At 40.2% G+C, this 26687-nt stretch overlaps 1 protein-coding gene across 1 annotated transcript in view; it reads right to left on the reverse strand.

Annotated features, from left to right (window-relative positions):
• LOC119058464 (lambda-crystallin homolog) overlaps positions 1–16843 on the reverse strand; it is a 46120-nt gene extending 29277 nt beyond the window's left edge. The window contains exons 1-2 of the mRNA XM_053663503.1: positions 16401–16843; positions 5821–5928 (exon numbers count right to left, since the gene is read on the reverse strand). Coding sequence (XP_053519478.1) covers positions 5821–5928; positions 16401–16549 — 257 coding nt within the window. The 5' untranslated portion in view covers positions 16550–16843. The remainder of the gene's footprint in view (positions 1–5820; positions 5929–16400) is intronic.
• Between the last annotated feature and the right edge of the window lie 9844 nt (positions 16844–26687).

Genomic DNA, 26687 nt, shown 5'->3' on the forward strand with positions numbered 1-26687 from the left:
TCAGCTGGATTTCAGTCATTTCCCCCACTTCCCACAAACAAACTGGGCCTTTCTGGTGCTGATTCTCATGTGGGTGTGTCTGTGTACATTCTAGGATCCTGTGTCTCTCCAGTGAACTCTCCTGTGAGGCTGGGAGTTTCTCCCAGCACCTCAACCCCCACAGGTGTTTTCAATCAGTGGTTTGAGGCTTTATTTCCCTACACTGAGACACTGGGTTGTGCAGCCCATCCCACTCCCCAGTTTTGCCTGGTTTATTTGCATGAAAATGTGGGACCACCCGGTCCACCAGCCACCTTGTGCACTGCACCCTGTTCCCCAATCTGCCACCTCTCAGGGTCCACCAGCCCTTGCTTAGCTACAAGCCCTCTACTCCCCAGCTGCCTGACTCCACCCCTCCTACCAGTCTGGATGAATGTGTCTTCTTTAACTCCTTGGTTGTTGGACTTCCATATCATTCGATTTTCTGTCAGTTCTGATTGTTTTTGTTTTTAAATTTTTGTTGTTCTTCTTTTGGTTGTGTGAGGAGGCACAGTGTGTTACCTACGCCTCCATCTTGGCTGGAAGTCCTTAATGGTTTTTTACTATCAATAAACTACTTCCTATTGTTTCCTAGATCACCTGCATAAAATCAAATATCAATTCTTTGTGCTACCTTGTTCCATATCTTGGTGCCTTTTAAAAACACTCTGACTCAGTCTGAGGAAAGCCTTTTACCTCTTGGTTCCTTTTTTATGACCAATCAATGTTGTCTCAAGAAGTGTGTACCACTGACCCTTAAACAATACTGGGACTGGGGGTGTGACACACACACCCCCAGTTGAAAATCCACATACAACTTTTGACTCCCCCAAAACTTAGACTATCTCTCAATATGCATGGGGAGTGGCTTCAGGACCCCTGCAGATAACAAAATCTATGGATGCTCAAGTCCCCTTTACAGTATGGCATAGATCAATGCATACAGTCGGTCCTCAGCACCCTCAGACTCCCAATCACGGATTGAAAGTAGCACAGGTATTTACCCAAAAAACCCCTACATATAAGTAGATCCATACAATTCAAACCCATGTGTGTCAACTGTACTTTCTTCTTCATTAAAATAGAACACATGGCTTTTGAGCCCCTTTTATTGAGGTTTAAAAATTATCTGAAGCCTTTTAAAGATTTCAACTTCCAACATTATGGTGGACCAGAATCTCTGAAGAGCATCTGTTTACCAAATCCCAAGATCCTGCACAAGAATAACTTCTATGCACTGAGGACTCACAAGAACACAAAGATAATGTTCAAACCTCCTCTTTAACCAACAAAAAAAGAAAAATAGAAAAAGAACTCAAAAAAAGGTATGTAAATGGAAAATGAGCATGTGAAATGGTGCTCACATCATATGTCATCAGGGAAATTCAAATTAAAATGAGATACCACTACATGCCTGTCAGAATGCCCAAAATCCAAAACACTGACAACACCAAATGCTGCAGAGAAAGTAGAATAACAGGAACTCATTCACTGGAGTGAGCTGGAAATGTAAAATGGTGCAACTACTTTGAAAGACAGTTTGGTGGTTTCTTATAAAATTAAACATACTCTTACCATATAATCCAGTGTTCATGCTCCTCAATATTTATCCAAAAGAAGTACGACTTTTGTCCACACCAAAACCTGCACACAGATGCCATATTCATAACTGTCAAACTTGGAAGCAACCAAGATGTCTTTCAATAGGTGAGTGGATAAGATAGCTCTGGTGCATCCAGAAAATGGAATACTATTTAGCCAAAAGAAATGAGCCATCAGCCCTGATACGGGAGTGGAGAGAAGCTGAAGACTGAGTTCAATCACCAATGGCCAATGATTTAACCGATCATGCCTATGATATAAAGCCTATATAAAATCCCAAAAGGAGAGGGTTCAGAGATCTTCTGGGTTGGTGAACACAGGGAGATTTGGGAAGTAACACTCCCAGAGAGCTTAGAAGCGCAACACCCCTTTTCACAAACCTTGCTCTATGCACCTCTCAGTCTTGCTTTTCCTGAGTCATATCCTTTTATAATAGACAGGTGATATAGTAAGTACACTGGTTTCTCATGTTCTGTGAGCTTCTCTAGAAAATTAATCGAACTTAAGCAGTGGTGGTGGGAACCTCTGATTTACAGGTTCCCAGCCAGTCAGAAGCCCAGGTGACAGCCTGGCATCTGAAGTGGAGGGTGATGGTGTTGTGGAACCAAGCCTTAACCTATGGAACCTGATGCTGTCTCCATACAGGTTGATTACAGGACACCCAGCTGGTGTCAGAGAATTGCATGGTGGCATGAGGGAAAACCCCACACGTCGAAATCTCAAGTATTCAACACAGGGCTCAAGAAACTTTTTGTGTAAAAGGCCACATAGTGATATATTAGGCTTTGCAGCCACATAAAGTCTCTGTTACATATTCTTTTTTATTTTATAAACCTTGAAAATATAAAATGAATCTTAGCTCGTGGGATACATAAAACAGGCTGCAGGCCAGATATGAGTGGTATCTTCAAACCCTGACATGACACACCATATTTCAGGAATTCATTTTGGATGACCTACTTCTCTTTCTTCCCTCTCCCTGAAGAATATTAGTCCTTGAGATTAGAAATCTTAGTCTACTGTGTTTACTAATAAACCCCTACGGCTAAGATGAACACATAGGAAGTGCTCAATCAACAATTTTTAACGAATGAAAGAAATAAGTCAGTCAGGAAAAAACCATTTTATTTAAAGCCTCTAATGATTTCTATAGCTGAGGCCTTTGGTATTCCACCCAGACCTCTGAACCCCTGTAACCAGTAGTGGGTGCCATACCCCTGCTTTTGAATTCTTTGTTGCTAAAGGCTCCCACTTGCCCTCTCCTTCTGAGTAGACCTACATGGGACCCAGACAAGAGACCTGGAAGTGCCTGAGTTAACACCAACCAAGGAAGGCCCACAGGCAGTGACTGCTATGGGAATATAAAAGCTAAGCCCTCTTGCCTTCAGGGGTGACAGACTATGCAGGGTACTTCATGCTCCAGAACTCCCCTGGAGTTCTGGCACTTCTGAAATTATGCCCGCCCTTAGCTGGCTTCTTTGTCTTCCTTATCCTGTCTCTGCAGTCCCATATTGGCTTCTCCTGGGAGCACCTCCTTAACCAACCACTGGAACCTTCATCTTCCTTAACCAGGAACCTTCATCTCAGAACCTGACCCTGAAGATTCTGATCTAAGACAACCTCAGGTATTGGAACATAATACAAAACAATGTATATTAAATGCTCAAAAATTTGAAAAGTGGAATGACAAAGAATGAGCAAACAATGAGAAACTATTAAAAATAAACAGGTATATTTGGAAAAGAAGTAAAAAGAACTTCTAAAATGAAAATTTAATTGTTGAAATAAACTCATTGGATGGTTTAAATAGCAGATTAGACACACCTAAAATTAGAGCTACTGAACTGGGAGAAAGATCTGTATCCAGAATATATTCCAAAGAGAGAGGGAGAAAGAAAATACAAAATACAAAAAAAAGGTTAAAAGATATGAATAAGTTGGTTTAATAAACATATAATCATAATCTCAGAAGGAAAAATGGCCCAGCAACCTCACTCCTCAGTATTCACCCTGTAGATATTCTTGCACTTATGCACTGAGGGACATATGCCCCAAACTGGAAACAGCTCTAATGTTCATCAAAAGGATAAAAGAGAAGTATATTATAGCAAAGTCAGATGGTAAAATATTATATAGTAATGAAAACAGATGTACTATAGCTACAAGCAACAACGTAGATGAATCTCTGAAAAATTTTATAAAGCATAAATATGAGAAAAACTAAACCATATATCTGGGAATACATATATATATTACGAAACTATTTTTTAAGCAAGGTAACGGTAAATACAAAATAAAGGATATTTGTTGCTTCTGGTGGGAAGGCAGGGGGACCAAACCCAGAAGGTGCACATAAGGTATTGATAATGTTCCAGATCTCAAGTTGGGTAGTAGGTTTATAAATGTTCATTTTATTAGATTCTTCATAAACTAGCCTAAGTGATCTAACTGATTGCATATATCAAGAAATTATATTTAAAATAGTATTTCGAGGATCTCTATAAAGCAAATAGAGGTTGTGCTATTTACTAAGATTAAGAAATGTGCTATTTACTAAAAGCCTCACACCAGAGATTGTTACAGTCCTCACAGCCTCTGCCATAGCTTTTGGGCCCAGGTGATTGAAAGGGCTTGAAAAATCTGTTTTACAACTGATGGGAACAGTTGGTTCCTTTTTCATTTTGATGACAGTTTCTTACACATGCAGAAGCTTTTTAGTTTGGTGTAGTCCCATTTGTTTATTTTTTCCTTTATTTCCCTTGCCCTCGGTCCAACGGTCCTGGACGACAGTGTGGGAACTGACTGCGAGAGCCGGGTATGGGATGGGTGGAGGAGGGCAAAGGGGTGAAAATTGGGACAACTGTAATAGAGTGATAATAAAAAAATGATTTAAAAAGAAACCATGAAGATAGACCAGAGCTAAAATCTTATATCTTATTGGGTCTGTGAGCAGGTTACTGACTATTCATAGATCTAACTTTTCTCATAAAATAACGGCAATAATATTTGCCTCATAGGGTTTACTATGAGAATTAGCATGGTAAAATTACTAGACCATAAGCTCCACAGTGGATAGGACTGTATCTGTCCTATTCCTCTGTGCTTCCTTAGTAAATAGCACATGCCTGGAATTTAGTAGGTGTTTATGTCAGTTCGTCTTCCTTCCATAACAGTACAGAATAAAGCATTGGTGCAGGGAGAGGTAGCTTTATAGTGATTGTTTCTTTTTTTTTACTTTTTCTTTTGGCTTTGGTTTGTTTTGTTTGCTTTTTAAATAGATATTTTATCTTGATATTGGCTACATGTCACTGTATGTATGAAGCAACCTGACTTCTCTGGGTTTCAGGTTCTTAATCTGTTTTACAACAGAATTGGAATCAGGTATATAATTTCTTGATGCCTATAGCCTGACATCACACCCTATATATTAGTGTTTTCATAAAGTAAATGATAAAGAATATTTCTATTACACAAAAATGAAAATTCAAGTTACACATTCATGGATAGCCTCCAAAGAAGGATAATAACCACTTGAACAAAACATCTGAGATGGTCAAATTGTGTTCAGTGACTGCCACCTTAGGTGTGTGGGAGTATAGGCATCGTGCTTTTCAGCACATTGCATCAGCTTGGCTCTTCGGTCTTTGACCTCCCATTCTCATCCTTTCCCCTTTGGCTCCCATTCTTCTTCAGTACCACGTAGTTACATCTGAAACTCACCCCACAGCATCTGGTAAGCTCAGCTACTCTTACACCTCTATCTACTACAGATACCACAGTTAATCTGGGTACTGCCATGATTAGACCAATTCATCAAATAAATCTCAGGAGCTCTGTTCCCAAGAGGTATTGCTCATGCAGTCGTGATGCTCACATGCTGGAAGCCAGCTCACCTCCCTAGAGAGAAGGCAGGACACCTAGACCTGCAGCCCAGTGGAACATAGCGAGAAAGATTTAAATTCAGTTCCCCCACTCCCACCATACATCTTTCCAACCCTAAGGATCCTTTCCTCACAACGTGAGCCCCTCCTTAGTTCACGTCTCAACTGCTATAGGTCTAGCCTTTACCAGCTCAATGGCAGTGTAATAGTTGTAAAGTGAAAGAGTGAAGTCACAGATGCTGATGGCCTTGAGTATGACAAATAAGACCCACTGAGAGCAACAGAGTCAATGCTTCTCCCAGAGGTGCCAGCCGCTTACCTGATGTTTTCCAGGGCATTTGTTACCTGCTGTCGTTCAATATCATACAGCTTCACCCTGAAGCCTCCACTGGCAAACAACATAGCCCAGCTTCGCCCAATGAGGCCACTAAAGGGAGAGAAAAATCAAAGGAGGCTTCCAGTTAACTTAGTAATTGGGCAGTTTTTCACTCTTAACCCAGAATAAAAAATTTTAAATTATACGGTATCCTATTCTTAAAGTACTTAATGTCTTAAAATTATACGTTTTAACAGCTGTATTGATTTTAAATGTTATGTTTCACTAAGAGCTCTTGAACCCTTGACTCAAGTCCAGCATTAATACTGCACATGGAGCACCACCAGACAGGTAGTTAACACGCACTCACACTGAAACAAAAAGTTACAGTAGGGAGGTGGCAGGATGTCATGCATGTGACAGGCCCCTATGGGAACCTCCATCTGACCACTGTCTTAGGCAAGTCACTTACCCTGAAGACCAGGTAATAGTTCCTCTGTCTCTTCAAAGAAATAATTAGCTGCTATCACCACTAGCACTGGAGTATGTTATTAGGTACCAGGCAACATTAAACATAATATGTGTCTCACCTCTGTTAATTTTTACAACAATCCTACAAGGTCAGCGCTATTATTACTCCATTTATACAAAGGAAAACTGAGGCACACCTGGGTTAAGATGATACAGGCTTTAAGTTCTGGAGCTGAGATGAACGCCAGCAGTGTGACTCTTGAGTCCTTACCACTACATTCTGCCCACTGTTTCAGATATATTGGAAATAAAGGGACAGATGAATGTGTTAAATGGCATTACATGGTTATATTCAGCAAAGTCCAGAATGTGGGAAATTTATAACAAATGACCCATGTTCTTCAAGAAATAAACTGCCAGGCCCCAAACCATTTCTCAGAGTTATGTTTGCAAAGCAATGTTGAGGGAAGAAAATACATCCCTCAAGGACAAATGGCAAGCTTGCTTACCTCTTACTATAAAAACAGTAGCTTCCTTGAATTCAAGGTCCCTCCCCCTGAAACATATTCACTGAATCCACAGGTGTATACCTGGCTCCTCACTTTGCCCCCATGGGACTTGGGGAGAAGGGGGACCAATGTAAGTATAACGTTCATGCTGCCTGCTGTGCTGTGATTAATACAGTCCTTTGTCTCTGACCCTGGAGTCTCACATCCTCTGCCAGTATTCAGGAAACAGTAACCAACTAAGTTACAGCTTGCAGGTGGCCTGAATGTATAGTAAATGCAAACTTGTCTCAGTTGTGGTGTTACTTCACTGTAGTAATTATATGAGACACTTTGGGGAAGGGAGGCTAGTGATAGAATAGCAGTGACAGGGTGGGCTCCAAAAAGCATTCTCCCACTCCATCTCCCCCCACTTCCTCCTCCTTCTTATTTAGCTAAGGTTCTGAGCATAGGAAAAGCCTCACACCAGAGACTGTTACAGTTCCCACAGCCTCTCTCATAGCTTTTGGGCCCAGGTGATTGAAAGAGCTTGAAAAATCCTGCTAATGCCACAGAAGTGCTATCTGAGCTTCAAAGCACTCACGTGATGCTTACTTAAGCTAAGCCTTTAATATGTATAAGGGGTCATTAAGAGGGGCTACCATCTTCTTATAAGGTTTCTTACGTGAACCCATTTAGTGAGAAAGCAGAATGAAAACAACTGAAATAACTTCTACTGATCTTCTAGAGAAGGGAGCAGGATTACACAGTAGATTTTACTCCATATTCTTCTACAATATTGAAATCTCTTGAAATTAAATTTTACATATCATATGCCTACATTTTTTTATGAAATCCTCTGTGCTCTGAGCCTGTACTGTCTAATATGGCAAACTCCAGCCACATGCAGCCATTTAATTAATTAAAGTTAAATAAATTTTAAAACTCAGTTTAAACAGCCACATGTGATAGTGGCTGCCATCTTGAACAGCAACAGTATAGAAAGCATTTCCATCTTTACAGAAAAGTTCTACTGGACTGAGTTGTCTAGAACACATGAAGAAAAAATAAACCCAGAGTTTTGAAAGAGATAGTTCAACATGAAAACATCTTTCTCTTCTTCAAACACACACACACACTCCAGAGCTGCAAGGTGGTTAGTTAGAAGGCCAATTAATATTCATACCAGTTGTACCAACTGGCCAGCCATTGACTTTAAACATTTTTCCTACTGCTCTTATTGGAATTTTTGAAACATATGGTGACTTCCTTAACTATAAAAGAAGCCCATAATGCAGTCTAAGTCTGGCATGAAGAATACTTTCACAGTGGGGTTTATAGCAGTGTGTTCACTGTGTAATAATCATCAAGCTTTATACGTAGGATTTCTGCACTTTGCTGTATGTAGGACATGAGCCACAAATATACTTCCCCCCAAAAGAATTCTTTTTATTGCCACACTTCTACAAAAGGACTCATCCATACATGTAAAAGCCTTTGCCCACATGCTGGCCAGGCTCCTCTCATCCTGGACCCCCAGAGGAACAGCAGCTCCACTTGGTCTCTCAAGCACCCTTAGCATCAGACCCTCAGTCTGTCTACTGGGACCCCTGGCAGTCTGTGTCCACCACACACTGAAACTGAGAGAACTGGTGCAAAGGAAAAGGGAACTACAAATGCCGGGATAGGGAACAGGAAGGGCTGGCAGGCTGAACAAAGGCAGAGGGGTAAGGTGCTTCAATTAGTCTCTTTATAAGAGCCCCAAGTGCTATAGCAGCTTTTAAGAAAAGACTTTCCATAAAGGAAAACATAACAGATTAATCTCATTCGATAAACTTCCTCCTACAACTTGACTGGCTTTTTCAAATTAAGTCTAAACATCTCTCAAATGGGTCTGCACTTCAGTGGGAGCCACAAAAGAGGGAGAGAAGGCAGCTTTCTGAAGATCTGCTTCTCGGTCAAAAAAAGGTTACATCATTCCTTAAATCCGCATGTCCAGGACAGGAGCCACCAGCCAAATGAGGCTGTGAAGCACTTGAAAAGTGGCTAATGAAAAAATTCATAAACAAAAACCTCATTTAAAATGAAGGTGGGAAGCCAAGGGGCACTCTCATGCCTGAGATGATGGTGGAGCCCAACAGGAAGAACTCTTCTTCACAGATCTCCAAACTTCCTCTTCTCCTCTATAAAAGAGTGTTCCTCTCCTTTTTTTCTCAGGACTTGCCTGTTCTTTGCCAGAAGAGTACAGGTCCTGAATCGCTAGTCTTTGTTGTTCTGAATAAACCTATTTTGCTGGAGAAACATCTGGCAATTTGTTAAAGGTCAGCACCAGTCTGCAGTGAGGTACACTGCAGGTGTAAAATACACATTGGATTTTGAAGACAATACCAAAAAAAGAGTAAACTATTTCATTATTAATATTTTATATAAATTACATGTTGAAATAATACTTTGGAAATAAATATTATGCTAATTAAACATATTATTAAATTAATTTGAATACCAGGATTTCTGGCCAAGATGGGGATGTAGGTAGATACACTGTGCCTCCTCACACAACCAAAAGAAGGACCACAACAACAATTTAAAAATGAAAAACAACCACAACTGACAGAAAATCGAACTGTATGGAAGTCTGACAACCAAGAAGTTAAAGAAGAAACATTCATTCGAACTGGTAGGAGGGGCAGAGATGAGCAGCTGGGTGGAGAGAGAACATGTGGCAAGGCGGCAGCTGGCGGAGCAGGCAGTCCCACATCTGCATGCAGATAAACGGGGAGGATCAACTAGGGAGTGAGACTGCACAACCCAAGGTTCCAGTACAGGGAAATAAAGCCTCAGAACCTCTGACTGAAAAAAACTGTGGGGGTTGCAGGGGCAGGAGAAACTCCCAGCCTAACAGAGGAGTTCATTGGAGAGACCCACAGGGTCCTAGAATGTACTCAAAACCACTCTCCAGGGAATCAGCCACCAGAAGAGCCCAACTTGCTTGTGGGTAGCTATGGAAGTGACTGAAAGCCAGCAAAGAGCTGAACAAGGGGCACTGTTACCCTTCAAACCCCTCCCCCACAGACACTGCCACATTTCACTGAAGTGGGTTGCTCTGCTTTGGGGAATACCTAATGTTCCTCCCCTTACTACCTAACAGGTGCGCTAAGACAAAAAAAAAAATGGCCCAAATGAAAAAACAGATCAAAGCTCCAAAAACACTACAACTACATGATGAAGAGATAGCTAACCTATCAAATGCACAGTTCAAAACACTGGTAATTAGGGTGCTCACAAAATTGGTTGAGTATTGTCACAAAATAGAGGAAAATGTGAAGGCTATAAAAAGTGAAATAAAGAAAAATATACAGGGAACCAAAAGTGAAGTGAAAGAAACCAGAACTCAAATCAACGGTTTGGACTAGAAAGAAGAAATAAACATTCAACCAGAAAAGAATGAAGAAATAAGAATTCAAAAAAAAAAAAATGAGGAGAGGCTTAGGAACCTCCAGGACAACTTTAAACATTCCAACATCTGAATCATAGGGGTGCCAGAAGGAGAAGAGGAAGAGCAAGAAATTGAAAAATTACTTGAAAAAAATAATGAAGGAGAACTTCCCTAATCTGGCAAAGGAAACAGACTTCCAGGAAGTCCAGGAAGCTGAGACCCCTAAGGAAGCTGGACCCAAGGAGGAACACAACAAGGTACATCATAATTACATTAACCAAGATTAAAGATAGAAAGAGAATATTAAAAGCAGCAAGGGAAAAGAAGAGAGTTACCTACAAAGGAGTTCCCATTAGACTATCAGCTGATTTCTCAAAAGAAACCTTGCAGGCAAAAAGGGCCTAGAGAGTAGTATTCCAAGTCATGAAAAGGAAGGACCTACATCCAAGATTACTCTATCCAGCAAAGCTATCATTTAGAATGGAAGAGCACATAAAGTGCTCCTCAGATAAGGTCAAGTTCAAGGAGTTCATCATCACCAAGCCCTTATTATATGAAATGTTAAAGGGACTTATCTAAGAAAGATAAGATAAAAATATGAACAGTAAAATGACACCAATCTCCAACTATCAACAACCAAACCTAAAAACAAAAAACTAAGCAAACAACTAGAACAAGAACAGAAATGGAGATCACATGGAGAGTTATCAGTGGAGAAGGGGAGGGGAGGAATGGGGGGAAAAGGTACAGGGAATAAGTAGCATAAATGGTAGGTAAAAAATAGACAATGGGAGGTTAAGAATAGTACAGGAAATGTAGAAGCCAAGGAATTTATATGTGCAACTGATGGACATGAACTAAGTGTGGGAAGGGAATGTGGGTGGGAGAAAATGGGACAACTGTAACAGCATAATCAATAAAAAATATTTTTAAAAAATAAATTAATTTCATCTTTTCTTTTTAATTTTTAAGTTAACTAAGATAAAATTTTGTTATATATGTGACTTGCATTTGTAGATCACATTATTTTTCTAAAGGGCAGCAGTCACATGATGATTATCTACTGTTATAATTCATCCATTTCTTTCAGTAGTTAGTTTGTCAGGAAACCTAGTCCCACTCCCAGCTATTTTATATGTTAGAATCATCCAGAAGTTAATCACATCTCCAAGAGGGCTATCATCTACAAATGCAGTGGGGGAGGAGGGTATTCACTTTATAACACTAGTTTCCAATCTTTCCATCAAAGACATTTGTGCAATATTCCAAGCCACAATGGTCTTCATGTTTGAACAGTGTTTGCCAAATAAACTAACTGATCTTAACTTTGCTTATGGCAAAAAAGTCAACATAAGACAAAGGTCCAAGAGAAATAATTTTTATAGCATATAAATGTACAAAAATTCCTCTAAATTTGGAAGTAAATGATGAATGCAACAAACATGAGAGGAGAAAAGCCTTTTAAAAAGTAAATGAACAGGTAATAACTAAGTTGAAAACAGATTTTACTGTTAGTCTAATAATAGCAAATAAGACATATATTGGAATGGCAGAGTTTAAAAAAACTGACAATGCTTCGTGTTGTTGACATTGTGGAGAAATGCACACACACCAACTACTGGGGGATGTAAACTGATATAAAGTGTCTGGAGGAAATCTAACACCCTGTAGTAAAACTGTAAGTGTTTACAATTTTTGACCCAGACATTTTGCTTCTGGAATTTATTTTTGCTTCACATGGGCAATGCACAAAGATATTTATTCATAGTAGAATTTATATAAGCAAAAAAGTAAAGCTAACCATTTAATATGCAGAACTGATTAAGTAAGTTGTACACAGAGAAAGCAAATATAACAAATTTTTCAATTTGTTGAATATAAGTAGTGTATGGATATTCTTTTTCCTGTACTTTCAAGTCTTCTGTGTGTTTGAGAATTTTTATTTAAAAATGTTGGGGAGAAATTAGTTATAGCCCATATAACAAGCATTAAGGACAAAGTAGTATTTATTTTCACTGTATTGCCCACATCCCCCTATAGGACCAACCAAGAGCAGAATGCCAACTCCTGAGATCCCTTCGCCCCACCACACACATAGTCACTAATAACTGAATGTGAAGTGAACAAATAACCTGAAGCAGGCCAACTAGCTTACCAGCACCCAATGATATCTGTAGCCTAGCTCACATAGAGAAACTGAGCCAGTCAGATTTCCTCTCCTGACATTTGGGCCCAAAATATGGAAACTGTAAATCAGCAACAGGAACTAGATTTGAAAGATTATGATGTTGGGGTTGCAGGAATATGCAAGATAAAGAAGTCAGGGGGCGGGGGAGTGTAAGCACTGTAGGTAAGGGGGAATGGACAGAGCTGACTAATGTAGAGAAAGGTACAGAAATTGCACAAACTACACAGGCCCAGAAGGAAAGTTTATGGCCTTGGTTTCTCTTGGGCTTTCTTGTCCTCAGTATTAATTTACATCAGACCCAAATGCCATTAGCTTCCTGTCATTAGAGCATGTGACATCTTACTAACTTTTTCTAAAACCCTTGATACCTGGGGACCACATAATGGGCCCTTACCATTCTGGCAATTCTAATATGCTTTAAAGCTTCTAAATTTATAAAAATTTATTGTTACACAGCAGCAAAGCAGCAGGAGAGAAAAGTTAAGCAATAAAATTTGTTCAATTCTATTTTTACCATTAATGGCATTTAGCTTTGGATAAATTCACCCTACATAATTTTTAAAGTATCTTTCCATTCTATAGCCACATATTCACTTGGCGAAAGTTGAAATAAAACTGTTTCTGTACTCCTGCTCTAAGCAGGCTATGGGATATTTGCTAATAAGAGCTATTAAAAGTTTCCTAGGAAGAACGCATTTAGTGTTTGAGCTGATTCAAGTAACTGGAACACCCTACAATTTGTTCTGTGTGTGTGTGTATGGATATATTTTGTGTGTACATACATACACACACACAAAAATTTCTATAAACCCAGAAATAAAAGATGAATGCAACAAATATGAGATGGGAAAAAGCCTTAAAAAAGTATATGAATGGAAAAGTATATCCATTTTAATGCAAAAATTAGCAAGAATTTGAAAAAATTCATGCCTCAGAAAGCTTCTGACAAAAAAATGTATATAATCACCTCGAAGTAAACTTTTGTAATAGGAAAAAAATGGAGACTAGTTCAAGATGCATTACTTGATACAAAACAATATCCTAGCAAGCCCTTTACATTGCACTTCAGTTTTTTTAAAAGGCAATCTGTTATAAACATTGAAACATCTGTCTACTAGGACCAGGTATGATTGATACCCAACCAGTGATGATACAGTTTGTCCTCTAAGGGGAAGGTCCCAGAAGTAGAACATTTCCTGGAGGAGATGGCCCCTCAGCTCAGTCCTGAAGGAGTGTGCCCAGTGAAAAGGAGGACCAGAAATATGTCAAGGTTGTTCTTCTCCCCAGTAGAGATTCCAATTTTAAACCAAGCTCAAGGCCTAAAATTCAGGAAACACAATGCCATACCAGTTGTTGACTTTTAAAAAACAGCCATATATTTCTCCAGCAAAATGGGTTTATGAACAAACAGTTGCAATTCTGGACATGCAGTCTAATGGCAAAGCACATGCAAGTCCAGAAGACAAAGGAGAGAAACTTTCACATGTAGAGGAAAGGGAGAGTTCAAAGGCACTGTTGTAAGCAGAGTCCATTGGTGCAAACTGAGAGTGAAGTGTAGTGACTTTTCATTGGCTGAGTGGTTGCTCACTACAAGATCCTCCTTGCTTCTGTTGGAGTAACAGAGTAGAAACACTTCCTGTTGGAGATGGAAAGTATGCCTTTTCCTGTTTGGGGTAATTGACATTGAGTGATAGGGCATGAGAGCTCCCTCTACAGGCCCTCCTGACTCCAATTTACATGATGTTTCTGTTTAATAAACTTCACAGTTACCAAGAAACACGGTGTTATATACAGGAATAAGTTCCCCTGTAAATGTGTAAAGCCAACAGAAATAAAAGCCGAGGACACCACCCAAATGCAAATCTGTCCCCAGGATAGCCATTTCTACTCCCTTTTTAAAAAGCTATCATTACCAGATTTTCCCTCTCTTCATGTTCTCACAGTTCTAGACCCATCTGAATTCTTTAAGTCAGACTCTTATTCTCTCAAGCCCACCATTCTGAAAGGACTTGCTTTGGGGTTCACTGAAAAGCTAAGTGGCCCTTAGGAAGAGTGGCGTTTATGAGATCAATGAATAATTAAATAGAGACTATATTTCTAGCAAGGACTTTTAGGAAGGAGACTGGTGTTGATGGAAATACAATGTCCCAACAGTTTTCCGATACTAAAATACTATGTATTTTTCAGTCTGTTGAAATCCAAGAATGAAACTCAACCAGGTTTTATAGAATTTAAATGGGTGTTTTTTGAATTACCTAAGGGACCAGGGGAGAAAACGAAAGGAGGAGGAAGAGAAGAAAGGAAGCAGAGAGAAAGGATGAAGGGCAGGAAAGCAGTACTACCCCGGAAGCAGAGATGGGTGTCTGCTGAGATGCAGAGAGTATGGGTATAGACGGGACTTTATATACGGTGCTAAGTCCTGTGGTCATTATAGTTTGCCATCTGCTGTCTAATTCCTTGTCACTCTCCCTCAAGGAATCAGAAGTAACTGACTTGCCAATCCCAGCTGGGAGAAGAAACTGTGCTCCTTTCCCCTTGATTAGGTGCCGAGAGAACACGGCTCCAAGGCATGGTGGGAGATGTACAACTTCCACCCAGACATCAAAACTTAAAGGCAAACAGAGTCACAACACCTAGTATACTGGGAGTGTGTGCCAGGGGAAGGGGTGGGATATATATATATATATATAGTGGATATACATATTCATATTCCTTCACATAACATTATGTTGAGCGAAAAAAGCCAAACACAAAAAGGCATATCTATCATTCAATTTGTATGCAACTCCAGAATTCTAAAGTGGTTCTCTGGGTGTGGGGGTGCAGGAGACTGCCTCAGGAGGGGCACAGGAGAAATCTGAGGTAATAGGAGTATTCTGTATCTTGACCATGGTGGTGGTTACACAGGTGCGTAGATTATCAAAAGTCATTGAAATATACACTTCAGTAAATATATACCCACCAGGTGTCTGGAAAGGACAAGGGCACAGTTAACGCCACTTGCTCTGTGATTAAAAAAAAACAAAAAAAAAAACCAAAAAAAACAGACAGTCCTGGCTGATGTAGCTCGGTGGATTGAGCATTGAGTGCAGGCCTGCGAACCAAAACTTCACCAGATCAATTTCCAGTCTGGCACATGTCTGGGATGCAGGCCATGTCCCCAGTAGGGGGTGCCCGAGAGGCACCCACACACCGATGTTTCACTCCCCCTCTTCTCCCCTTCTAAATAAAATCTTTTTAAAAAAAGAAATAAAGAAAGCAGACAGAAGGCATCCTGACTCCCATCCTGACTTCTTCCTTCAAAGGGACTGTAAAACTGATGAGGAAAGGGGGGTCGTCAAATAGGCCAACACCTTAGAGGCATAAAGGGACACACGCCCACCCCCCAAAAGGTGCTTTTTAACTTATCAATAGCAGGCATCAACACGTGGATAGAGTGCTACGAGAGCTCACCAATGGTAAGGTACACATAAATGCCTTTTTCATTTTTTTAAAAAAAGCAGGAAATATAAAATAAAGAGTGGGGGCACCAACCAGAGCAATCTGGCTGGAATTTAGGCTGTTAAACTGACTCACTTTAGCAAACTGGGCTCCAGCGTTCCCCTCTGGAAAGGGCGCGTTCTCCCCAAGAATTAGGCACACTGGGAGTTTCTGACAAACCCCTGTTCCCGACCCCGCGACTCCGTGGGGATCAGAACGCGCTTCCATCAGACCCCCCCCCCAGCTGAGTTCGTCCTATGTCGGTCCCTTAATGCCTGTGAAATTGGAATTTTAAACTGCTTAATCTTGGTTTTCTCTTGCACCAATGGGAATGGTTAACAACACAGTTCTGCAGACAGACTTTTTGTTGCCCACACCGAACGACTGGCACGTCTATCTGGGCTCGCTGACAGGCAGCATCTGCCTGCGCAGTCACAGTTCGGAACCGCCCCTGCTCAGCGCGGAGAGAACCTAGACTGTTCTCCCCCGCGCTCCGCCCGCGGGCCTCGCGGACGCTGTTTACCTGCCAACGATGAGCACCTGGCCGGCCGCCGAGGTAGCCATGCTGGCGCCGGGCTGACCGGGAAGGACCGCGGGGACGTGCTGCAGGCTCGGAACCCGGGCACCGCTCTGCGCAGGGTTCCTTCGCGGCGGGCCGTGACCCTCGCCCATTGGCCGGGTTCGGACTGGGGCTGCACAGATCCACTCCGGATTGGCTGGGGCCGCAGGCTGGGCGGCCGGGGTGCCCCCGGGAGGGCGTGGTTGCGGACCGAGCCCCACCTCTTTCCTGGTGCTCCCCCAGTGCGCTGGGGTGCGGGCGGATCCGACCCCGCAAGACCCGCTGGAGGAAATGCCAGTAGGAATCGGGAGGGCCAGACACTCGGAGTCCAGTAATTTATTGTTTTTCACATTTTCACCGTGCAGCCTAAAATCAGTGTGTATGAGGGGCACTTCCAGGCTGCCGCACGGCTTTACCCCCAAAGGACCCCAAGAAAACTATTACCAGGATTTCCCGTTTAAAGGTATAGGTAGCTCCTCACTACACCCCAGTTTAGGCTTTAAACTAAGGGCGGTTACTGCTGAGTTTACACTGACTATACCTTTACACAGGTACTTGTCGTCTTCCCCGCAGATGGAACTTTAGAAGAGCAGAAAGTCAAGCTCCAGGCTCATAAACCTGTCAAACAGGAGCCTACTTTAATTGTACATCCGTGAGTTAAGGGGTTGTGAATGGTGGGCGCTATCTGAACTGTACTTCCTACTTCAAAGAAATGTTACCCTGCATGATGCCTGAACATTTTGGGAGCCAGCAACCAAGAAGAAAGGGAATCGCACATCACATGACAGACAGCAGTTTGTGTCCACACAGCACACGGTGCAGGGGAAGTGCCACCGTCATCCCTCCCGTTAAAGATGATTACTACTCAAGTGGAAAACACATCCACACCAGCACTCATGACAAATGGAGCTTTTCCTTTGTTTGTTTACCCCAGTCAGAAACATGGAAAGAGAAATGTCAGAGGGAAGACTAAGCTTTGAAAAACAGTTTCAGAAATTATCAATGCACTTTGAAAAGGTGCTCAATTCAAGAGAAATGACAAGTACACAACTAATATGCCATTCTTCACCCATCCGATTGGCCAAGATCACAAAGATTGATGACATTCTCATATTGGCAACCAAGCCTCTTTCTTGCAACACCATAATGGGCGTTGCAAGAGCTGTCACCATGAACCCTGAGCATTCCTGCTGAGTGTACGAGATGCCAAGGGTTATCAATCTACTAATATTGAGCAGTTTCTGTAGCTATTCAACCAGGCAGCCAAAGAGGTCAAGGTACCCGAAGAGTGATTACCCTATAACTGCTCACTCCTGTGGTGAAAGGGGACTGGCTTGTTTGCTGCTCACTATAATGTTGGCTCTTTGCTTTAAAAAGTGCTGGCCCTTGGTCCATCGAAAATGCCAGGTCCATCTGGCCCTCCATGTAACTCTGAGGGTATCGGGGGCTCCAAAAATTGGTGTAGAAACATAAGCTGACACTCTGGCTATTGCTACTGCTGAGTAACAAGTTCATTTATCTCTAACCCAGGAGTCACATGTCTTTGGTCAACTTCCACAAAACCGTGACACATTAACTTGTTAGTTTGCAGTAAGGTGAAAAATCTCAGAGCCCATCTCCCTCCCCTGACAGTGCTTGAAACATCAAAATTTTAAATGTAGTATGTACCCTCTTGGCTTTGTGATTCCAGTCCTACAGAATTATTCACAAGTGGACACCAAGACAGACTAATTCATTTCAGCAGTTTTTAATAGAAAAATGTTGAAACATGATGAATATTTATCAACAGAAAACAGTTTTCAGGGTTATAGTACTGACGACTTCTACATGTGGCCAAGATGCTTTTCAAAAAACACTGTTAAGAAAAATAAAAATACCAACTGCTCACTAGGAGAAACTATTGGTAAAACACATATGTGGTTAAAAGCTTGTGTTCAGGACATACAGAGAAATCTTGTAACTCAAAGAGAGAAACAACCAATTAAAAAGTGAGCAAAAGCCCTGGCTGGTGTAGCTCAGTGGATTGAGCATGGGCCTGCGAACCAGAAGATTACGGTTCAATTCCCAGTCAGGGCACATGCCTGGGTTGCAGGCCAGCTCCCAGCGGGGGACACACGAGAGGCAACCATACATTGATATTTCTCTCCCTCTCTCTTTCCCACCCCTCTAAAGATAAATAGATTTTTAAAAAAATTTTAAAGAGAGCAAAAGATTTGAAGACAGAGTTCACCAAAGAAGATATATTAATAGTCAATAAGCAATGAAAAGATGATAAACATAATTAGTCAACAGAAAATGTGAACTAAAGCCACAATGAGATGCCACTACGTGCCCAGTAGGATTAAAATGAAAAACACCTTGTGTTGGTAAGGATGCGGAAAAATGGGATTCCTGTATATTGCTGGTAGGAATGCAAAATAGAAGAATCACTTAGAAAAATAATTTGGCAGTTTCTTCTGAAGTGAAACATATACTTAATGTATGAGTCAGCAACTCCACTCCTAGGTATTACACAAGGGAAATAAAAACTGTCCATACAAATATGTGTATAGGACGATTCTTAGCAGTTTTATTCATAATAGCCCAAAACCAGAAACAACTCAAATAGGAAACAGAGTAACAAATTTTGATATATTCATACAATGCACTACTACTCAGCAATAAGAAAAAACAAACTGGTGACACCTGGGACAACATGAGTGAGTCCCAATAACATTATGTTGAGCGAAAAAAGCCAAACACAAAAGGGCATATCTATCATTCAATTTGTCTGCAACTCCAGAATTCTAAAGTGGTTCTCTGGGTGTGGGGGTGCAGGAGACTGCCTCAGGAGGGGCACAGGAGAAATCTGAGGTAATAGGAGTATTCTGTGTCTTGACCATGGTGGTGGTTACACAGGTGCATAGATTATCAAAAGTCATTGAAATATACACTTCAATAAATATATGTAAGTTCTACCTCAATAAGTCAATTTTTAAAGGTAGGATTTTGGATGATTTCTATACCCTTCAAAAATAAAAGTTTGGTTCACCCCCCCTCCACCCTCCAGCTAGAGGGGGAAAACACAAAAAAACTCGATTAGCTGAAATGCTGGATGAGGGTGAGCTTGCAACCAGTATTTGGAAAAGGAAATAATCAATAGTAAGTTCTTCTGACCACCAACAGAAATGAAGACTAGCAGCCAAGTGGTTTTTTCCCTTATTTTCATGTGTATGTGTGTGTTTCTATGTTATCTCGTTGCTTTTCCTCTCTCCTCCTTTTCCCTTGTTATTTTCTATAAGGATGGTTGGTAGTGCTTAAGTTTATAATTTAATCTGTAGGTTCATGAATATTTAGGTGAGACATAGCCTGAACAGACACAGATGCCCCAGGAAGGACACAACAACTGTTAGCCTTTGTTCCATCTCCCCTTTGGGGGACAGTGAGGGTGTGTGTACAAGGGTGTGTGTAGAAGGGCCCTTGATGGTTATTACTGGATGAGTGCCTCTGCTCCAACTCATCCTTCTATACTCTGGCGTGTGATGTCAAAGCAGCCTTCCTGTTAAATCCCACCAATACAAGGCGCTGGAGAAAAACAGGAAGGCAGAGGGGGAGAGAATGTTAGCTTGCTAGTCCTGTCAGTGCCACCCCAGCCATCATACTAGTGACCTCCTTTGACTCCGTGTTCAGCTCTGTTGGCCCTGCCAGATACCACCTCTCACGTAACAGCCAGCGCCTCCAGCTTCCCCCGGGGCTCCTTCTCTGAGCCTCTAGGCCTAACAACACCAAATCTCCCTGTCTTCCCCAAGTCCTGGGGGTAGTAGCACCTCCTAATGTTACCATGTCATGTCAGTGTCCTCTCTTCGCTTTTCAGTCCTTCCACTGAACAAATTTTTCATGTTAAATTCCCTGTTGCACTACTGATTTCTGTTATCTGGATTGGACTTGCAAGAAAAGCTACAGGCAGAAGTTGACAGAGCTGTGCTCTTAAGGAATTCACCTACTGCTGAGCTTTGGTGCCTACATGGCAAACCTGAGAAAGGGAGGACTTGAGAAGGATGAACCTTTGAGTTGGTGTGGAAGACGCAAAACTCCATGAAGATTAGATAATCAAGCATTGCTTTAGGTCCCGGTTGGCACCTAGAAAGTCATAAACACTTTAATGTTGGTTGAATCCAGACCACAGAATTGAAGTTTTTTTAAGTTGTAGACTTTTTTCTTTTTCATTGTGAATCTCAGTACTTCTGGAGACAGATCCGTGGCCCTGTTATCAACATTGTCAAGCTAGTTGCTGACAGGAGTGGCCAGTAAAGGGCTCTGCTACCCTCCAGCGTGAGCCATCAGGAGGGCCATCAGGATACAACTTGTGCATTATGTACACAATGGCAAGAGCCCGTGAAATGTGAATCTTTCCTATTTGCATAAATCACATTTGCACCCAGGGTTCCAGGAGCCTGGGCAACCTTGAATTACCCCAATAATCACTTACATTCTTCTACTATAAAGTTATTTCATTTCATCATCTCATTTAATTCTTTTTTAATTATTGTTTTCCATCCTATGGGTGAGAAAGCAGGAGGCTCAAAGAGGTAAGTTCAGCAACCTACATTGATATAACCTCATTCATTAAATATTTGCTGAGCACTTACTCTGTGCCAGCCACTATTCTGAATCAGTACTGTCTAGCAGAACTTTCTGTGATGGTACAAGTTCTATATCTGCACCATCCAGTACATTAGCCACTAATTACATGTAGCTATTGACACTTGAAATACAGCTAAAGTGGCTGATGGAACCAACTTTCATTGTATTCATTTTAGTTAACTCTATCTTATATCACATAGCTACATGTACTAGTGGTTATTGTATGAGACCGCTCAGTTCTAGACATTGGGGATCAAAGTGGTGAACAAGTCAGATAAAGACCCTAGTCTCATGGAATTTACATTCTAGTGAAAGACACAGAAAGTAAACAAATAAACAAAAAATGGCACAATACATAAGAAAATGAAAATCAAGTCATGATGAATGCTATGCTGGAAAGAGAGCAGGTTAAGGAGATTGAGGATAATGGTGGGAGGATATGTTTTTAGAAACCAATGGTCAGAAAAGGCTTCTCATAGAAGAACAGGTTTTTAATGTTCAAAAAAATTATACAGAGCTATAGAAACCCTCCAAATCCTATGCTTTCTTCACTACAAATTATTAAAAATTTCCTCTTCTTTTAAATAGCCAGGCCCTCCCTGAAGCTATGACTAGTTCACCCTATGATTGGTGACCACTCTTTTCTCTAAGCTACTGAACTTACTGTGAGGACTATCTTTATCTATAGAACTTAGAGCATTTGATAACTCTTTTTTTTTTTACTTTGTATAAACCAGACACTTTCTGTCTACAGAAAATTGTCATATTTTACTGATTTTTTAGAGCATGCTATTTTACTATCTTCTGAAAAAAATGTTTTTATTATTGTTATAAGTACTGCATCTCTAATATCTATTCTGTGAATAATACTTTCTTAGATGTGTTCCTTTTGTGCACTGCACAATCCATACAACTATATGTTACAGAGGCTGTGATGAGTATAATATTGTCTAGGGAAATTCATGTGCTTGAATATAATTCTGTTCAGATAGATGGTATCTCCTTGTCTGAAACTTAGGATTTCATAATCATTGTAATTACTATGACTTCTTCCTGAGTAATTTCTAAATTCACTTAAAGAACATATTACTTATGGACTTTCTCTTTGTCTAGGCTTAGGATTCTTGGGGTGATAGAAGGATAAGCAATAAAATGAGTGATGGATGGAGATTCTCAATTTAAAAAAAAACAAGATAGGATAAACATAGATGTTAAAATCCTCAACAAAATATTAGCAAACCAGATCCTGCAATACATTAAAAAGATCATACACCATGATCAAGTGGTATTTATTTTGGGGATGCAAGGATGGTACTATTTTCACAAATCAACAAACATGATACATTGCATATACAAAAGGAAAAATTAAAAACCACATTATCATACCAACAAATGCAGAAAAAGTATTTGATAAAATCCAGCACATATTTATGATAAAAACTCTCCCCAAAGTAGGAATAAATGGAAAATATCTCAACATAATAAAGGCCATATATAAGAAACCTACAGCCAACAACATACTCAATGAGCAAAAACTAAAAGTGTTTCCCTGCCAGGACTCAAGATGGCGGAGGAGCAAGTGGAAGCTACTTCTTCTCCCAGAACCAAACTGGATTTACAACTAACTTACAGAAAAATCATCCTGAATAACCAACAGAACACTAGCTACAGAGAAGCCTTATAACCACAACAGGCAGAAGAAACCACATCACCACAAAATGACTGGTAGGGAGAGCTGAGGAGGCGCAAAATGGCTAGTTGAGCTCTCAATGGCAGCAGCTGAAGTTCTGGAGGGATATTTCAGTCTGTGGGGGATTCCCCCTGAGAAGTGCGGGGGGTGGTGGGGTCTAAATGCAACCTGGGTTACCCAGCCTACAGTACCACAACCAGGAACAGAATTCAGATAAATCCAGCTGTGAAAAGCAGCAGGGGTTTCTGTCTACCAGGGAGAGATGGCTGGAGATGCAGAGAGCCTCTAAAGATTCAATGTATGCACAAAATTTTGTACTGTGGGCTCTGGCAGAGGGAGAGCAGAACTGACTAGAGACATGTGAGGAGAGTCTGGAGCTGGTGGCTCTGGGGAGAGAACTAAAGGAACAGCTGCCAGGATCCTTGTGCTGAGCCATTCCCTATACTGTAGAGGACACGTTTCTCAGGCAGAGCACTCCCTTCCAGGTAGCATGAGCCTGAAAGAAAGCAATAGCCCCACCTACAGGAATCACCCTTGCCTCACTCTGTGGTGCTTAAGACCTGATGCAGAGTAGAGCTGGAAGACTTTCACTCTTTAAGCCTAACATAAAGTCTACAGGCAAGGTGGATCTCTGGGACCTCTGAGACTCTAGCTGACCACAGGCTTGGTGCTGGTAAAAGACTGCCTTTGTGTGCAGCCTGGTTGTTTCTGCACACACACACAAGACAATAGAGGGAGGCACAAGCTCTGGGTTGCTGATAGCTCCAAATTGGTTGCCCAGGACCAGTCACAGGGAGCATCTGACATAGGTCTGCACCAGAGTCTTTGCAGATCTACCTAATACATAGAAACAAATACAAAGAAGCAGCCAAAATGGGAAAACAAAGAAACAGACCCCAAATGAAAGAAAATAATTCTCCAAAAGAAGAACTAGAGGAAATGGAGGCAAGAAACTTATCAAATAGTTTACAGTAATGATTATAAGGATAATCAACAGCATGGAAGAAGACATTGAAACCATAAAAAAGAACCAGACAAAAATAAAGAATGCAATATCTGAAATAAATAATACCAGAAGGAATAAATAGTAGGTTAGATGAAGCAGAGGAAAGAATCAGTGATTTGGAAAACAAGCTAGAAAAAAATCATTGAAGCAGAGCAGGAAAAAGAAAAAAGAATTTTAATAAATGAGGAAAACTTAAGAAACTTATGGGACAACATGAAGTATAACAACATCTGTATCATAGGAATACCAGAAAGATGAGCAAGCAAGGGATTGAGAACCTTTTTGAAGAAATAATGACTGAAAACTTCCCTAATCTGATGAAGAAAAAAGACACACAAGTCCAGGAAGTTCAGAGAGTCCAAAACATGTTGGATCCATAGAGGACTACACCAAGATGCATCATAATTAAAATGAGAAGCCTTAAAAAATGGAAGAATGTTAAAAGATGCAAGAGAAAAGCAGGTAGTTACATACAAGGAAGCACCCATTAGACTGTCATCATATTTCTCAACAGAAACATTTCAGGCCAGAAGAGAGTGGTGTGAAATATTCAAGATAGTGAAAAGCAAGAAACTATGACCAAGGCTACTTTACCCAGTAAGGCTACCATGTAAAGTTGAAAGAGAAATAAAGAGCTTCCCAGACAAGAAAAAGCCAAAGGAGTTTGTTAACACCAAAGCAGTACTGCAACAAATGTTAAAAGGCTTGCTTTAAGAAAAGAAGAAAAAGAGAAAGGAAAAAAAAACAGAGGAAAATAGTATAACAATAAAATGGCATTAAATACATATCTCTCAACAATCACCTTAAATGTAAATGGCTTAAATTCTCCAACTAGAAGACATAGGGTAGTTGAATGGGTAAGAAAGTAAGACCATTACATATGCTGCCTCCAACAGACCCACCTTGGATCAAAAGATAAACACAGACTAAAAGTGAAGGGATGAAAAGAAGATATTTTATGAAAATGGAAAGGAAAAAAGCTCAAGCAGTCATACTTATTATATCTGACAAAATAGACTTCAAAACCAAGACTATAGTAAGAGAAAAAAACATAATGATAAAGGGGACAATCCAACAAAAGGATATAACCCTATAACCCTAGTAAACATTTATGCACCAAACATAGGAGCACCTAGTATGTAAAGCAAATCTTGATGAACATAAAGGGAAAGACTGACAGAAATACAGTCATGGTGGGGATTTTAACACCCCACTGACTTCAATGGATAGATCTTCCACACAGAAAATCAACAGGGAGACAGGGACCTTAAACAACGCACTAGATCAAATGGGTTTAATTGGTATCTTCAGAGCATTTCACACCAACGCAGCAGAATATACATACTTTTCAAGTACACATGGAACATTTTCTAGGATAGACCAGATACTCGGACACAAAATAAATCTCAATAAAATCAGGAAGATTTAAATCATTTCAAGCATCTTCTCTGACCACAATGCTATAAAACTAGAAATCAATCACAAGAACAACACTGAAAACCACACAAAACATGGAAGCTAAATAACATGTTATTAAACAATGAATTGGGTCAAAATGAAATCAAGGAAGAAATCAAAAGATACCTTGAAACAAATGAAAATGAGAACACAACAATCAAAATCTGTGGGACACAGGGTAAGTAACCCTAAAAGGGAAATTCATAGCACTACAGGCCCATCTCAACAACAAAAAAAAGGAAAAACCTCAAATAAAAAATCTAATTTTATACTTTAAAACACTTGAAAAAGAACAACAAACAAGCTCAAGGTGAGTAGAAGGAAGGAAATAATAAAGATCAGAGAAGAAATAAATGAAGTAAAGTCTAAAAAATAACACAAGAACTACAAGAGATCAGAGTCTAAGAGATGATTCTTTAAAAACATAAAATTGGCAAACCTTAAACCAGGCTCATCAAGAAAATAAGAGAAAGGGCCCAAATAAATAAAATCAGAAACAAAAGAGGAGAAATAATAAGTGACACCAAAGAAATGCAAAGGATAGTAAGATAATATTATGAACAATTATATGCTAACAAACTGGACAACCTGGGTGAAATAGATAAATTCATAGAAACATATAATCTTCCAAAACTAAATCAGAAAGAAACAGAGAATCTGAATAGACAGATTATACCTAATGAAATTGAAGCAATAATAAAAAAAAACTCCCAACAAACAAAAGCCTTGGACCAGATGGCTTCACAGGTGAATGTTGGCAAACATTTTAAGAAGAACTAACACCTCTCCTTCTCAAACTATTTCATAAAATTCATGAGAAGGGAAGGCTCCCTAGCTCATTTTAAGATGCCAGCATTATCCTAATTCCAAAACCAAATAAAGACACTACAAAGAAAAAATTTAAAGACAAATATCGCTGATGAACATAGATGCTAAAGTCCTCAACAAAATATTAGCAAATCGATTACAGCAATGCTTCAAAAAGATCACACACCATGATCAAGTGTGATTTATTCTGGGAATGCAAGGATGTTACAATATTTGCAAGTCAATAAATGTGATTCATGACATAAACAAATTGAAGAATAAAAACCACACAATTTTATCAATGGATGCAGAAAAAGCTATTCATAAAATCGAGCACCATTAATGATAAAAACTCTCAGCAAAGTGGAAGTTAGAGGGAATATACCTAAACATAATAAAGGCCATATATGATAAACCCACTGCCAGCATCATAGTCATTGGGCAAAATTTACAAACATTCCTCTTAGATTAGGAACAAGACAGGGAAGTCTGCTTTCACTTCTCTTATTCAGCATAGTACCGGAGATCCTAGCCACAGCAATCAGACAAGAAGAAGAAATAAAAGGCAACCAAATTACAAAGGAAGAAGTAAAACTGTCTTTATTTGCAGGTGACATGATACTATACATAGGGAACCCCATAAATTCCACCAAGAAACTACTAGAAC

This window comes from Artibeus jamaicensis, unplaced genomic scaffold (genome assembly GCF_021234435.1).
Source record: "Artibeus jamaicensis isolate MK-2021 breed Jamaican fruit bat unplaced genomic scaffold, CSHL_Jam_final contig_3188, whole genome shotgun sequence".
NCBI classification, from domain to species: Eukaryota; Metazoa; Chordata; class Mammalia; order Chiroptera; family Phyllostomidae; genus Artibeus; species Artibeus jamaicensis.